Genomic DNA, 16638 nt, shown 5'->3' with positions numbered 1-16638 from the left:
ACCAGCAACTACCAATCTATTGCAGCTTCTAAGAATCTTAATATTGCTCTCTAGCTGAGTTTAAAGCCTAGGCTAAAGCTAAAGTTTGAGCTTCAGCTGCAGCTAGTTGTTGTAAGCGGTAAGCAGTACATCGGGAACTGATCCCCAACAAGGAATCTTCCACACAACCACCCGGCAGTTTCCTTTAAATAAAAAATAACACCAAACATCGGGTTGAAGTCTTCAACTCCTGTCTGCGAACTAATGTTTATCATCCGCCCGCCGCAAGATTTTTCTTCAGTTCCATTATGTTTTGTGCAATCGATTCGGATACCTAAGTATACAAAAATATATGCAGGGAGCTCTGTCACAGAAAGTCAACAAACATCGAACCACAACATCTCAAATACAACCACAATCAACACACATCTGAAGACCACGACAAATACCAAAATTGTAACAATACTGCTGTACAAAAAACATCAACCAGACCCATCTGAATTGGCCTACTGAAACAGCAAACATTTTTAGCATTGCACACGACGTAGCGGAAGCAAGTACCAAAAGTGCAGTACATATCACAGCAAATATAGAATCAACACTCTACTGTATACCAGAACCGAAATAGTACACAACCAAACGGGTTAAAAATGCTATTTTAGCCATGGCATAAAAACAGCAATTTTTTTCATTTCAGCCACTAGTTTTGATGATTTTTCGCTGATATATAAATATATATATACATATAGTGTGTACTCTATGATCAGTGTTCTTATGGTTATTAAGTTATCGTTCTCGCTTGATTTACCCCCTCAGTTTGTATATCGATTTCCGTTTCGACTCTACTCTGTCTTGTCGCTCCTGTGGGGATGCCCCAGCATCGGTTCTCGCTTAAAAAAAAAGGTTTTGCGGTTTCCAACAGCCCAGCGTCGAGAGTCCCCAAGCCCAGAAATCAGAATTCACATCCGACGTCGCAATCACATCACCTACTGTACTGCACCGTCGCTTTTGAATTTTGAGTTTTCGAATTTTTGAGAACAGAAATATCATATTTTGAATTTTGATAATAATATTATTAGATCATACCACAGGTGGATCCAGAAATTTTATGGGGCTTTAAGAATTAAAGATACCAATTTAATTTGCAGCATAAGGTCTCTGAGTCATCCACCTATCAATATTTTTGAATCAAAACACACACACATTGTATCATCAACCATTTCACACACCCTCTGTAAATACGGTACACCTTGTACATCTGTATAAATATGTATTGTTGTCTCCGGCAGAGCAAGAGCAATACCAGGCACAGTTCTCAGGCAGCTCGACCAGTTCTGCTGGTCACCACCATATCACACTACCTCCACCACATCCATACCACCAGCGGCAGTCGCGCGGCTCGGCGGGCAGCATCCAGCGGTCGGTGGAGGTACCTCCGGTGCCTCCGGTGACCCGTTACAGTGCCGGCAGCATTCATTCGATCTCTAGCTCCGAGGGCTCATCGTAAGTCTCCCGATCGCCTCGGCAAAAGTGCATTTCCAAACCAGATGCTACTATGAACCACCATCCATCAATCTATGCCTGTGCCACTTCTCTCTGTCTCTGTCCCTCCGACTCTTCTCTATCTCTCTATTACTTTCCGTCACTCTCCGATCTAAAATCTATATCCATTTGGCTTTTGTATATGGTAATCTGTGTGGCGACCCCATCTCAAAATATTTCCAAAACTCTCATCCTGCAACTTTCTCTTTAATCGATGTCTGTGTGCCTTTGAAAGCGAGCCTGCATTTGCGTACATTTTTTCTCTAAGTGTTTTCCATCTATTCCACCTTGAGTTCTGTATACTTCCTTGAATTATTTGTCTATTCTTCTGTCATGTAATGTGTAAAAATTGTGTTTTTTTGGTTTATTTTCTCTATGATTTTCAGCAATCTATATATAGTATATATATATGTATATAAGAAAGTTAACCTCACTCTTGATGTGTGTGTAAAAGAAAAATCGGTTAAAATAAACAACAAAAAAATTATCCTCGTTCGGAAAAATCGCTTAGAGACTCTGATAGATTCAAGCGACACCAACTATAGTCCTAGTAGCTTCTCTGCACTATGCTCCTAGGAACGAAAGACACTGCATGCCACCATTGAACTGTGACTCCACTTGTCTGTCCCCCTTCGCACCGCCATTACCACTATCACCCTATTCACCACCCTAACACATGAACCACCTCAGACCACTACTGAAAACTACAACATTTACTGTCTTTCTACAACTCCCTGTGTATAAAAAGTACTTTTTCTTTTTCCAAAGATCCTTTCTTTCTCTAAATTATGGTATTTTATTTAAACTATCCATAGATTGGAAATAAAATATGAAAATTTATCCACGATGCTGTACTAAAATGCTTTCTTTAATGTACCCCAAAACCCACAAAAAATCCCAACACCATCCCCACATGTAGATTCTCCCCCTCGCTGCGAAATGATGGTGCCCTCAATGAATTTGTGGATGGCCTGGGCCCAGGACAGCTGGTGGGTCGTCAGGTGCTGGGAGCTCCCTCGCTGGGGGATATCCAGCTATCGATGTGCCACCAGAAGGGCTTTCTGGAGGTGGAGGTCATTCGAGCCAGAGGGTTGCAGGTAAGTTTATATTAAATGGGTATGTGCTAACAATCTTAACTTCTTTAAATCATCCACAGCAAAAAGCCTCATCGAAAATGTTGCCCGCTCCGTATGTGAAGGTTTATTTGGTGTCGGGAAAGCGCTGTGTGGACAAGATGAAGACCTCGACCGCCCGGAGAACCCTAGACCCTCTGTACCAACAGCAGTTGGTATTTAAGCAATCATATTCCGGTTGCATACTCCAGGTGAATAAATCTCTATTTTGTTATAGACCTAATCTACATATTTAATATTTTAAAATTTTCCTCTAGGTAACCGTCTGGGGCGACTATGGGCGCATCGAGAAAAAGGTGTTCATGGGCGTGGCGCAGATAATGCTCGATGATCTGAACCTGTCGAACATCGTGATCGGCTGGTACAAGCTCTTTGGCACCACCTCACTGGTCAGTTGTCCCACTAATATAGGCTTAGGCTCTAGGCGCTCATCCATAGCCTCACTCGACTCACTCAAACTCTAGAACTACTTAACTAATCTAATCTGAACTCGACTCAAACCAGAATCTTTCAAAACTCGATTCGTACAAGCAAACTAAACAAATTTAAACAAAGCGAATTCGCCAATTGATAAAGAAAAACTCACTTGTATTATATTTATGTAATCTACACAAAATACATTATATTTAAATCGTATTTAGCTCTTATTTTGTTCAGAACAAGTTACCAAGAGCAAAAGTTATACAACTTATTAGCGTAGTCAGTCGCAAACACCTGTAAAAATTCCCGAAATAAGACGATTGGTTTGATCAGTTAAAGAAAAACCAAAAAAAAAACTCTCATTATAACGTTAAAATAGTCAACATTTAAGTATTTGTTTTTAGTTAGCGATACACAAACGCACTCCTGTAAATGAAAAGCTTGTTAAGATCACACACTTTAAAGACATACCCACTACACCCATAAGGCAAAGTAGTATTTTGCATTGCGAACTGAAAAGTTGAATGGAAGGTTGATCAAAACCAAAACAAAAAACTAAAAAAAAAACAACCAAATCAAAATGCAAACAAAATTTAATTGAAAATCCTCTCGCAAGTCACCATAAGTCACCGTTAGCGTTATCGCTATACTTCAACGTAGTTTTCACATAGACTCGTATAATACTCATATAGGTATGTTTCTCAATCCCCGAAAACCCGATTACTCGATAGACTCGATCACACCCAAATATTTTGCTTAGCATATCCTAGTGCATGCGTAGAATAGTAACCAGCATCTGTTTGATTTTTGATCCAAGCCGGTAACAAGACATCACGGTTCTTAATCTCACACTATTTGTTTTACACACACTACTTTTTAAGAGAATATTTATTAGTTTTGAAATGGCAAACACTGGCTAGCGACCAAACATTCTAAAATAGAAAACGCTTAGGCCTAGTAACTATAATCAATTCTTTCGGTAAAAGAAACAAGAACTCCTAAGAATGCAACAAACTTTGAAACTACACCAGGGTCGTCCGATTGTCTGGGCCGGCGAATCAGTCATTATGGAGGAGCCGGGCGAATAACAATTCACAACACTCTCAACCCAAAAACCAACAAACAACACCACAACGAAAACACTTTAAGCACCTAAGCACAATTTAAAATCAAGCGAACTCTTACACTGAACTGGATTCAGTAAGTGCACCACGACTAATAATAAATAAATTTATTTCAAGCTTAATTCCTATATCGCTAAAAGCACCAAATATTTTGCCACTTTGCCATTTTTAACACTCAAAACTACACAAAAACACACACACACAAACCAGGCATAAAAATAAGCCGAAAGGATCTAATTAACTCATGTATAAATTCAAAACCGCTACTAACCCACTTTTGCCCGTTTCCGAAACAATTAACAACACTTACCAGATGGCATTTAGTTTGAAAATGTTCTCTAATTAGCTTGTATTTTTGCAGTAACCCTTGCAGAGAGCTGCCAGCCAGGCAGCAAAATAGCAAAGGACCAAGGTCAGCCTGCAGAAGTGGATACCCGGAAGCCGCCCTACCCTCGTTCGGCATGTTGGTGGCCTCAGCCTAAGCCTAAGTCCAAATCTGTATTTTTTTCTATTCTATCACGGAGGGATATTTGAAAAAAAAGAATACCTATTAAACCAAAAAAAAAAAAAACGAGAGGCTATCTAATTTTTCTAAGTCATGAAAACAATTGCATTTAAATGAATGAATGAAATAAAAAAAAACCACAGGCAGTGTGGAGAGATCAATCGCTTAACTAGGGAGTAAAGACACAAGATAGGGGTACAGAAAGTCTATATATATATAAATATGTATGTATACAGATATACATGTACACATATATAACGGATAACATTTGACAAAGGATACTTGTAAATTATGCATATTTAAAATAATTTTTTCTAAAAACCTAAGATCACTATCATTTTCGTATTACGATTACTACGATTATTATTATATTAAAATTATTATGGATTAAAGATCAAAAAACAAAAAAATATAATAATAAAATTGGAGAAGGTGGATAAAGTTCAAGTGCTAATGTCAGTCATGCCTAAGTCTAGACCCGAGCCGAGGCTCAGAGGATATAAATTGTTTAATGAAAAATTAGCTAAATCTAAATCAGTAAAGAGAGTTATAGATTTTCAGAGAGGCGTTATTTAAGTATATTATACATACATATATAAATCGATATATACATACATTAATATATTTACCGTTTAAGCAAGCAAAGAACCACTAACACTTAACTAAGCCTAACTTACGATAAAACCGGAACTTAAAGTTAAAGCTTAAGTTTAGGTAACCAAAGGAGGCATGAGATATGTATTAATCGAATAACAAAGAACAACAAAATATTTACCAAGCGAGAGATGAGCAAGTTTAACTTAATAATGCAAATCTGAAATTAAGCTGTATAAAGAATCCACCCACTCACCTACACACGTACATAACCGATATCCGATTAACGATTACCAATAACATATTACCGCCAACGCTTTTTCTGATTTTGACTTTTAGGCTCTACGCCCCGCCAAAAACTCCGCAGAAACCCCAAAATGTATGAGTTTTTGCCGATGGCGATGAGGATGCTTATTTTATACATAAACATATGTTTGAGGCAGAAATTTTATAATTTTAACGTTCAAAACTTAGAGAAAAGAGAACTATTTCTATTTGTAGCGAGCTTTACTTTGTCTTGCTTCTAGAATCGCTTTCCTTATAGAGAATCCCCTTATTTCGCCAAAGACACAAGCAACTCGCCTCAAAACGCATCAAGTACCTTCAACTAAATAGTGTGAGCTGTAAAAATTGTTACCTGCTTGCCAAAGACACACGTACACTAGCATAGATGGAAAATGGATAAATTATACATAAAATAACGAATATATTTTGCATATTCTTGCATCTATAATTTGAGATATTTTTGGCGTTCTTTTGGGCAACATTTTGCAATGCATTCCTAGAAAGGATCACTCCGACCGGTTCACTTTGAGCAGACATATCATAGAACTGGCGGACGGACTGACAATGGATGGGAACAGTTAATTTTGATATGCATAGTGCCATTCGTGGGATAGTAATGAAATAATCGTATATATGAAATAGTTAGACATTGTTCCTATCCAGTTTTTAGTGTTCGTTCTATTTCCTTTCGCTCATATGACTACGGATATTAAGTTAAACCTTGCCGTCCATTCATTCAGATACATACAGCTACGCATATATGGATACAGTGACCACAAACTACACACAAAGATAGTTAAAAATTATACTGACATGTGCATATCCATCTAGGCAACAGCTTCCTATATCAGATCTTAAAATACTATGAGATACGTAAAGAATTGCCAAAGCACAGGGATGCATTCGAAATGTTGCTTCAAAATAACAGAAAAAATTATCAAGATATCGCGTTTAAAATTGCATTTGAATACAAAAAAATCCGAAGGACAAAAATTATTTGAGAAAAGCAAAACTACCAGTGAGGTTTCCAGAAACTAACTATACGATATATAATTCTGAGATACATCATACATCCATATGCATACATTAAGGATAATCAGATTTTTACACTCCGCTCTTCACGATCCTCATACGAACTTTTCTATGATAAAACTCTCTCTATCTCTATATTATATTGTTTCCACTGATCTCCTCCAGCAAACATTTAAAAATGCTTCGATTATCCAACACAACCAAAAAAAAGGAGATAGTACACCCTCTACATCAACTTCGGCCATACCGAATTTGAAATGCCCGTTTCTGAACACAAATCCAATTCTATCGATATGGGTATTTCGCACTGTACTTTGTGTCATACAAAAAAATCTTATTAGGATTCCTATAGAATTCGATACATTTAAGACACACCAAAGACAAAGCATATAGAAAATGTTAATAAAGCAAAGAGATATATTATGGCAAGTTATTTCAAAGGCTACCAATTCAAGAAACCAAATGCTATTTACTAAGTTCAATCTGAATGAGAGGCGAGTAATTACACACTATACGACAAGATCAACAACACAAGATTATATCATTTATTGAAAATGTTGAACAAAATTGATAAAAAGGCGAAGGACACCGCTCTCGCTGGGCGCCCTGAAAACCTTATATTGTATTTTAATATCTCGACAACAATCGAAGGTCGAGAAACGACAATAAACTGTGAAATGAATATGTAAAAAAGCAAAACCAAAAGTAAAGACACAAAAACTAAAATTATATTAAAAATTGCGGTGAACATCATTATTGATATTGATGAACACAAAAACATAAATTGTGTAAAACTAAAAACTAAAGAGAAACTTTAAAGAAAAGTGAAATTTAAAAACAAAACAAAAATGAAATTCATTAAAAATTGTTTTCTAATAAAGTAAATAAAACGGACTTTCAATGGGGGGAAAAAGGTTTTTAAGCATTAATTCTTACCTTTAAAAGACCCACCACAAAAAATGAAAGAAATTCAGTCCATTGGGGTTTTACATAAAGCGGTGGTATTTCTTTATTTACCATTGATAAACCATTTAATCCGTATATGGTATATATAAATAATGTAAACATTTATTGATTTTAAATATAAATGTTTCTGTTGTATGTGCCGTTTTGGGGAACTGGGTTTAACCTTATTTTCATTTACAGGTTTGGCTCGAGTGCGCAAAAAAACTGACCCAAATTAGTTAAATAATTTAGGAGACTTATCATTTTGGACATACTTAGTACTTCGCCTGGATATTTTAATCGAATTAACCATTATTTAATTGGAAATTATCTTACAAAAGTTATCATTCTTAAATATTGATATCTCGTTTAGTTTAGTGCGTTTCTCAAAGGAACCAAGTTAATGAAGACGTACTAAACTATATTTATGGCCTATCCTCTATCGTATGAATTTCTCAATTGGTATTTGGGAACGCTTTCTATCAGTTGGGGGATTTGTGTGCCTTTTGAAATGTGTCATATTACTAATCAGTCTTTATAACGAAAATAAATACGGTAGGACTAGCAAATGCTCTATAAAAACATTTAGTTTTAGTAAAGCAATCCCACACAAAATAACAAAACTATTTACCTATATGCGCGGCAGCACGACAAATAAAATTTGATAATGCAATGGTTATGGGTTCTAGACATCGCAGCGTGCAGGAGTTCAAAGTGGAAAGTCTTGTGCATGAGAGATATGTATTGGGGGGGCGTGGATAGTAATTATTTGTATCATACATTAGATAATATTCATATTGTCGCTTTGTTACATTACATTTTACAATCATCTTATACGGTAAGCGTTGAGAGTCCATAGAAAATACGTATGCCAAAGCTTTGCGGGAGTCTATCATCTATGCCGACTAGCTGAAGCATTCTATTTGGCTAGATAGTGCCATAAAATACGATTTACCATTTTACATTTAATCCTTACAATAAAAACCATAGAATTGCAGCTTAAATTCGTATGCCTTTTCATCTTTTTGTTTGACCTTTTCTGTTTTGGTTTTTATTAGCTATTTGCTTCAATTAGAGAAATTGCTTAGGGAAAAATACTTTGAGTGCTTGCACATGATCGAGCTATGATATTTTATTCCTTTCAGATTAATAATATATGTAAGGGCCTTATTCTTAGCTATCGATATTCATTCATATATGATATGATAAACATTAGTTTACATTGATTACTTAAACACGATTAGCTTATTATCTTACACATTGTATACGAGCATAGCATGTAAAATATATATAGTATAAATATATATATTTAGATTTAGATTTAGCCATAGGTTTAGCCGTAGTTTAGATATAGTTTAATGCTTATTTTTTCCTTTGCTTGGATCATCTGAGTGGCAGGTTTGTGCTAATTACTTGAGTGGATCATCGTTTGGGCAAAGCAAATAAGGAGTAATTCAACCATTTGGGATTCGGTAACCAGCTGATCCATTGGAAGATTAGTGGATTCGGTATGGCTTCTCTTGGGGCCTAGAGCTGTACAAAAATCGATAGAGACTAACTTAAAACAAGACAGGACTTAGGGCTTTACCATAAAGGTATCTTGACTTGAAATTTTACAAATGTTATTCTTCTTAATTTGAGACATCGCTTTGCCCCTTTTGAAAATGATTAGTAGTTTCATTAGAGTGTAACTTAACATAGAACTGGTTTTGGGTTTTTTTTGGATTGCAATATTTAATATTATAGTTAGGCATCCTAGTGCAGTTGGGCCGTCACATATAGTCCGCAGTCCTGGTCGGAAGCCATCGAGTAGTTGGCCGAGTCGCGATCCTCCGGAATAGTCGGGTGCGTATCGTGCGGAAGCTTGGCGAAGGCATGGTGTCCGGCCCCGTAGCCCAGGTGTCCGTACGGCGACTCTGCCGCTTTGGTGACGTGCGGCAGGCGACGCAGGAAGTGCGGATTTGAGTACCGCACCCCGTTCGGCAATGTGGTGTGTGGCTGTTGCTGCTGACCCCCCATGGCAACGGCGGCATTGGCATAGTGCATGCTGGGAGTCTTAAAGCTGGACAGCTGCGATGGCGGTAGGGGGGGCATGCCACCACCCATGGAACTGGTCATGGCCGAGGTGGAAGCGTAGCCGCCGCCGCTCCCGGCAAGCTGCTGGCTGTGGCAGCCCACCGGTAACGGCATCGTGCTGCAATGGGCTGTGTAATCGAATTTTTGCTCCGGCATTGTTCGCTGCAGCGGCAGAGTGGCACTGTTGATGACCGTTGCCACGGATGCACTAGAGCCGGAGGATCCCGACGAGGGTTCCGAGTTGAAGCTGGACATGCGCATGTTGGTGCACCGGCCATAGGGTTCCTCCTGAATTGGCGGCTGCGGTGGGCGTGGTGGTGGCTTTCCATTGGCCCGCGGCCTGATGATCACATCCAGTTCACGCTCCTCTCCCGAATGAACGCCGCTGGAGGACTCCGAGGGGGCGCGCTCTGGCGGCGACGTGGTAATGGTGCTCTCGGTGGTGGAGGTGGTGTCGCTGCGGGGTGTCAGCGCCTCGTTGGGGACGCCGGAGTCGGCGCGACGCAGGCAGCGGGGTGTGGAACTGGAGGCGATCTGGGTAAGGGGACATATAAAGAAAGAGTGAAAGAGCGGGGAATCAGTGAAAGTCGAGGTGTGGGAAAGTCAAGGAGACAAGAAGGGACATTCATCTTTTTAGTTGGTCCCGGTCTGCAAGTGAAAACGAAATTAAATCAATTTGGAGCGCCTATGTCGTATTGGTCTGTGGTCCATCCATCAACTGGAGCACTAATTCGGACAGGCGCCCAGTTGCCCCGGACAAATCCCACACCCATGTCGCTGTCTGTGGCCCTGGCACTGATTTATGCTGTCTCATAACAGCAAACATAAATCTGCTGCTCTGGCTGCTCTTGCTCCAGGGGCGTGACATGCTACACGCCCCTACATGGCAACGCATCACTTCCCAACAACCTTCTATGCAAAACAAAAACAAGAGCACAAATCTGTTAACAATGCACTATGCTAAAGCAGGATACTCTTGCACAGTCTAGGGTTCACAAAAAATCCATAAAATGTTTAAAATTTATGTTTCATTTATAAAAATAGAATAAATCTCTCTGAATAAAGTTAAACATCAATAATATGAACAAATGCCCCACCAGTATTGAAGTGTTTTATAGTATTACATTTGTCAAGATAGCGTATCCCAAAGACCCTTAATGCATACACTCATATATTCCAACTTACATGCGCTTCGTTGGTGTGAACTGCGACCGTGACAGGAGCCAAAGGGCTGACTAGATGCTGATGCTGCTGCGGATTGCTTTGCTGCTGCAGAAGATGCGGCGGTGGCTGATGTAGATGCTGATGCTGCTGCTGGAGAGGATGCTGCTGAGAGGGCTGAAGTGGCTTGTGGTGGTGTTCCGGTGAGAGCTGCATCATCTCGGGCATGGCTTGGGGCGCGCGTCCGTAGACCCCGGGGTGTGGCAGCACCGCCGGCGGCTGGGGGATAGGCGCTCCCTTCATGGGCAACGGCGGGGGAGGCGGAGGTGGGGCAGCTTGAGTCGCGGGTTGTGGGGGCTCCAGATCCCTGGTGGAGGCGTAGGTAATGCTGTCGTCACGCACACAAGCCAGCAGCTTTCCCTCCTCGGAGATGTTGTCGTCACTGATCCCGCCCAGTCCGCTGAGGTTCGCATAGTCGTGGGGATGTCCATGGGCAAATGGCTGGGGCTGCCGATGTTGCTGGTGATGGTTGGCAGACTGAAGCGGTGGCGGCGGAAGTTCGTCGTACTCGGAGAGGTGGAGCAGACTGACCCCCACCGAGGTGGTGCTGACCCCGCTCTTCATGCTGCCCATGGTGATGCCCACAACGGCCCCGGCGGTGGCTGCCCTTAGTGTCGCGTACTCGCCGTCGTCAACTTCCCCCGCAACACTGGCAAAACATATCGAGGCTCCACGGCTCGTATGGCTAAAGATTTGTAAGGAAATATATTTGTTTTGGTTAGTATTTCACAAGGGATCCGAGTACAATTGTCGCTTTGTGTTGGTTGCTTTCAAGTTTTCAGCCTAACAAGAACAAGGACATGGAATAAATTAAAAAAAAAAAAACTTTTCAGGCCAACAAAGTTTAGTCAAACCCGACTTTGTTCCATTCTATATTCTATGTCAGTCTATAGAAAAACCAGCTTCTATACTAAATTAATATTATTTTGTAATCCATCTTAGAAATGACTTATTATTAAGGATGTTGTGTAATTGGTTCTAAAGTTTCGTAAGAATTCTTAGTAACTTAGTAGTAACTTCTAAAGTTTCGATTCAAAATATCGGAGCTGAATTAAAACTATATTTTGAAATTTAAATAGAACGATACAATTTAAGATAATACTTTTACTTTAAATTTTTTCCATGTCCTTGTGCTATAATTTAAATCGGTGTTAGTTCAGTGGTTTTCCAGTTAGTTAAACGAATTAGAAGAAGCAACAGCAACACCACGACAATAATAACAACACAAATTGTGCGAACGTAGTATTGTTTTAGTAGAGTTTGTTAGTCAACATTCATTTCGCCCACACAGTCAATTAGCTAGAGTTAGTAGTAATTAAGTTCTAGTAAATGAAACAATTCAATAATGAAATAAAAAATCGTTTTTAAAAACAGGCGACAAGCGGAACAAAATAGTTTCTCATCATTATCATCATCCTTCATCCTCTAATACATACATGTCTCGCTATGTTATGTATTGTACTGGTACAGGAAAATCGTTTGTTATTTAACAATCAATCGTTTTAATGGATAAACTAAACGTAAACCAAATCACAGAACATAAAACATATAAACAGGTGAATGTCAGAAGCACGCACGAATCGGAACCGAAAAGTAGTAGTGCTGGTAAATGTGGGAAAAATTATGTGTGGCAAACGCTGCTCTAATGACTAGTATTGGGCAATTAGTTTTCAATAATGGGGCATGCCCCAAAATGGAACGTGCAGAGGAAACACACCGATAAATTACAAATGAACGAGTAGCTGGCTAGAAAATGAACACAAATGAACGCATGGATTTTCTGAAAATATTTAGGTGCTGGGTAGTAAGTGTGTGTTTCTGGAATGGTGCAGTGGGTGTGAAGGTGTGTATATAAAAAACTAAATAAAACTAGTTGCTAAGGTTAAGGTTAGGAGAAAACGGACAAATACGGAGCATCGAGAAGCCGCATTTCATTTTTTTGTTTGGTTTGTTTGTTGGTTGTAGCTAAAAAACGATTTTTTACCGCTTGCCATCAGTTTGTTCTTGGTCACCAATTAGTAGGACATCATCAGACGTACTCGTAACTTCGTTGAAGGTGACCTTCAGCTTGGGCGAGCTGGGCGTCAGCTTCGGCCAGTAAATGTCCTCCTGGGCGGCCAGGCCCATGCCGGACCCAGCTCCTCCACACCCGCCCACGCTCCCGCCGGTAACCATTCCCATTCCCAGATCCGTGCTAGTGGCCGTGCTCATCATGTCCGGCTTAGAGTCGGCCCCATTAACGGTGGTGCTGGTGGAGTTGCAGCCACTGCTGCTTGAGTTGCTGCCGGTCCTCTGGCCACTGGACATCAGAAGCGGCTGGGCACTCGCCTTGCCCAACAGACCGCCGTAGGAGCTGTCTAGGGGCGGCAGTTTGAAGTGCCACCGCCGTTTTATGGTCAGACACAGCCAGATGACGATCCACAGCAGCAGGTGTGTCACTCCCACGAGAGCTGGAAAATCGGAAGAGAAGGAGAACAGGTGAGCGGGGCACAAGTGGAAACGTAATACGGTTAAGGCAGGCGCATGACAGCTTAATTGGACTCAGTCTGCAGTTCGATTGTCTCGCTTCGCTTCGAATGACACCCAATACCTCTGAACTCGGCCTTTGTCTCGTGCTTGCTGGGTGGTGGGGTTACCAATCAGGCGTTTATCGCCAGGACCCCAGCTCACATCGGGATTGGGTCCAAACAACGCCGCTAATTGGCTTAGACCACAACACAGGCCCAACCTAAAGTTCAAGGTGTTGAATAACACGGCTGCCAGCTGGGTATCCAATTTGATTACATACAGAGCTCGATAAATGAGCTTTTGGTCATGTTTTGAATAACATTTGTACTTGAAATGCAGTAATCTAAAACCTCAATCATGTTTATAAATACAATAGTTACTAACTCACCTGCTAAGAATGTCGGACAGTGTAGATTATTCTTATAGGTGGCACTCAGATCGTTGAGGAGGGGAGCCTTAACCACCGCCAGGGCCAGGACGAAGCACAAGGAGGCGCAGTGGGCGAAATAGATCCAGGTCTGGTTGCTCTTCAGGGTGATGATCGAGCGGTCCCGCATCCGTGTGGCCAGTCTTCCATGCCCGTACAGATACATGACCATCGAGGAGGCCACCACCAAGGCAGTGGACAAGAGGTACAGTGCCAAAGTGACCACCGCATTTAGAATCAGTCCGGGCTGATGGACCGGCATAGCCTCGGCGTAGATTTGCAGCTTGTACAGGTTGGAGACACCCACGTAACCAAGAATGATATCCAAAGCGGCTACAATCATCTGAAGGCTGAAGATGCAGGCAAAGGCCTTGGAAGTGTTCCAGAATACGGCCGGATACCGCACCGACCAGACCAAAAGGGCGCACAGTAGATTCACAAACTCGGCACTGGGCGGCTGGGAGAATATGGCCACGTCAATGGGCTTGTCGATGCCAAAGAAGAGTTGCAGCATGCCCGCGAAACCATCCAAGCGAACGTAATCCTGGCCAGATCCTTTTTCAGATGGTGATCCAGGAGAAGGAGTGAGGGCAGGCACTGCCTGGAAGTCCCCGTCCTCCATTTCGAAGTCCTCACTCTCCTCGGGCTCCTCCTCGTTGGACTTTGCCACAAACTCGCTGGAGTTGATGGTGGCATCGCCCAGTAAGTATTCCGGCTCGATTTCGACTCCCGCTGCGCGTTTGGAGATTCGTCGCTTTTGGTTCTTCGGCTTGATGGCAATTATTTTGGAATTGGAGGCGGACACGGGCGTCGACGGAATCGGGATCTCTGGCAGAAATTCGGGACGAACTCGATGGATGCTACTGTCCCGGGTGGTGGTCTCCTCCTCCGGGAAGCTCTCGAGGATCGCCTGTTCGTGGGAGGCCACATGGTGACGCCGAGGTTGCTGTTGCCTTGGCTTGCTGTGGTGCTTGTGGTGCTTGCGTGTCTTGCTGTGATGGTGGTGCGGCAGCCGGCTGGTTGTCATCACAATTGGTTGAAGTGTGGTACTTGTGGTGCTCCGGCGAGTCGTCGGTGCAGCAGTGGTGGTCGTGGTTGTTGTTGTTGTCGATGTGGTTCTGGTGGTTGACGGCGTTGTAGTGCTACTGGTTATTGTGGTTTGCTTCCCCAGGGTCCCCAATTTCTGCCAATTTTCCACATTTAACTTGTTAGATGCTTCTGCTGCATTGATGGTTGTGGTGGTTCCTGTACCAGTTGTGGTTCCTGACGGCAACTTATCGAAGTCAGGCATGATGACGGTTCCCTCCGCATCGACAGCATCTCTATCCCCATCCTCATTCTCATCCTCTTCCTCGGCCCGTCTCGCCTCCTCGAGCTCTTGGCGCTCTTCCTCGTCAATATCTTGATTAATTAAATCGGGCACTTCAAAGTATTGGCCCTTGCCCGCATCCAACTTGGTAGCGCTTGTTGTCCTCGTCGTTGCCGTTGTCTTGGCCGCCTTCCTGCCAGTTTCCTTATCGAGCCGCAGGTCGAACAAATTGTTATTGCCCCCCACCAGTCCGGCTCCGGGTCCTCGTACGGCCGTGAACATAGTGTCGTTGTAGTAGTCCTCCTCGTCCTGTTCCAAACTGTTTGTGGTTAGGTTCAGTCTGCCGGAAAGCGGATGCTGTTGGTTCTTCAAATGTGGAGTGGGACCCACCACCGATAGGGCCATCAAATTGCGTCGATTGATCACAACAAAGTCCAACTCAGTGGCCCAAATTTGCTCTGCAATGGTAGTAGATGTCGAAACAGATACAGGGGTGAGATTGATGGTTGCTCAAGTATATAGAATTAATTGCTTTGAACCCGAGCATCGGGCAAGATGCTTTCGCATCTAATTGGAATACATCACGCAGGATTACATGGTAAGCACCTGTTAAGGACAAACACAAGCACACACTTCCCTTAAATAAACATGAGCTCTGGTAATGAGCAGGACAGATGCCTCCTATAGACGGTATACACCTCCTATTAACATTCTGATCCACTAGAGTCCTTGTATCCGTATGTAAGGCAATCGTTAATTAAATGAGGCGTTGATAGGAACAGCACTCGTATAATCCACGCCCAGTGGGTTATTAAATGCGTATGGTTGTTTCTTTGTTGCTTTCCCCGGGCTCGACTTCCTGAGCCTCCCCACAGCAATGAATCCAAATCAACGAAAAAGTAGACCCAAACCAATCGGAATGTTCAGACAAAGGAGCATTCTTTTGGGCACGCCCAGTACAGACAAGGGAAAAGCTGAAACTATTCTTTGCAAATCCTGTTTCCATTCGATTTTTCCTCTATGGCTGAACAATGCACACACAGCTCCCCCATTAGCTGGCACACCCAACAGAATTGGACCTAATTAGGCGCGCTTCTGCACCATACGAAATGTACCTGGAATACGCTATCCTTTAGGCCACTTAATATCCTCGGCCTATACACAAGGAAGCCTCGTCGGCAGTGGCTTAACTCTTGCCCGGGGCAAAGCTTAATATCCATGTTTATTACGGTCAAGCCATGCTAGGACGATTTATTGAAGCTGGCAATTGGAGATTTTGGATTTTGTTCTGGACTCACGTTGGCATGACACCCTGCTTGTCTGTGGCCCCCTAAATGACTGGCCAACCGGAACCGAAATCCTATCAGACAGACAGATAAACAAGCCTCTGAACAATGAATTATTGGAAGCCAGGAGACAAATAAACACATATTTATGAAGAGATTTAGGTTGAACATTAAATCACCTAAAATATGCAAATAATTTATATAACAGTATAACTTTATATCTTAGATTATTTATTTTATAAACTTTCTTTA

General features: G+C 41.9%; 2 protein-coding genes across 5 annotated transcripts in view; one reads left to right on the top strand and one right to left on the bottom strand.

The window, feature by feature from the left end:
- The window catches only part of Rim (Rab3 interacting molecule), a 34130-nt gene extending 26666 nt beyond the window's left edge, over window positions 1-7464 (top strand). Inside the window, exons 19-23 of the mRNA XM_043212069.2 lie at window positions 2441-2618; window positions 2678-2845; window positions 2912-3043; window positions 4106-4274; window positions 4560-7464. Of these exons, the coding sequence (XP_043068004.1) occupies window positions 2441-2618; window positions 2678-2845; window positions 2912-3043; window positions 4106-4162 (535 nt within the window). The 3' untranslated portion in view covers window positions 4163-4274; window positions 4560-7464. The remainder of the gene's footprint in view (window positions 1-2440; window positions 2619-2677; window positions 2846-2911; window positions 3044-4105; window positions 4275-4559) is intronic.
- A 128-nt stretch (window positions 7465-7592) lies between these two features.
- tinc (transmembrane protein tincar) overlaps window positions 7593-16638 on the bottom strand; it is a 55740-nt gene continuing 46694 nt past the window's right edge. For 3 of the 4 annotated variants that reach the window (XM_017246525.3, XM_070281324.1, XM_070281325.1), the window contains exons 6-9: window positions 13753-15558; window positions 12841-13306; window positions 10821-11541; window positions 7593-10169 (exon numbers count right to left, since the gene is read on the bottom strand). In XM_017246525.3, coding sequence (XP_017102014.2) covers window positions 9315-10169; window positions 10821-11541; window positions 12841-13306; window positions 13753-15558 — 3848 coding nt within the window. In that variant the 3' untranslated portion in view covers window positions 7593-9314. Of the gene's footprint in view, window positions 10170-10820; window positions 11542-12840; window positions 13307-13752; window positions 15559-16638 lie in introns of those variants that run through there. The other variant, XM_070281326.1, reaches the window with a different exon arrangement.

This window comes from Drosophila bipectinata, chromosome 3R, assembly GCF_030179905.1.
Source record: "Drosophila bipectinata strain 14024-0381.07 chromosome 3R, DbipHiC1v2, whole genome shotgun sequence".
NCBI lineage: Eukaryota > Metazoa > Arthropoda > Insecta > Diptera > Drosophilidae > Drosophila > Drosophila bipectinata.
The sequence above is the reverse complement of the archived record's forward strand: the minus strand, read 5'-3'. Positions and strand labels throughout refer to the sequence as shown.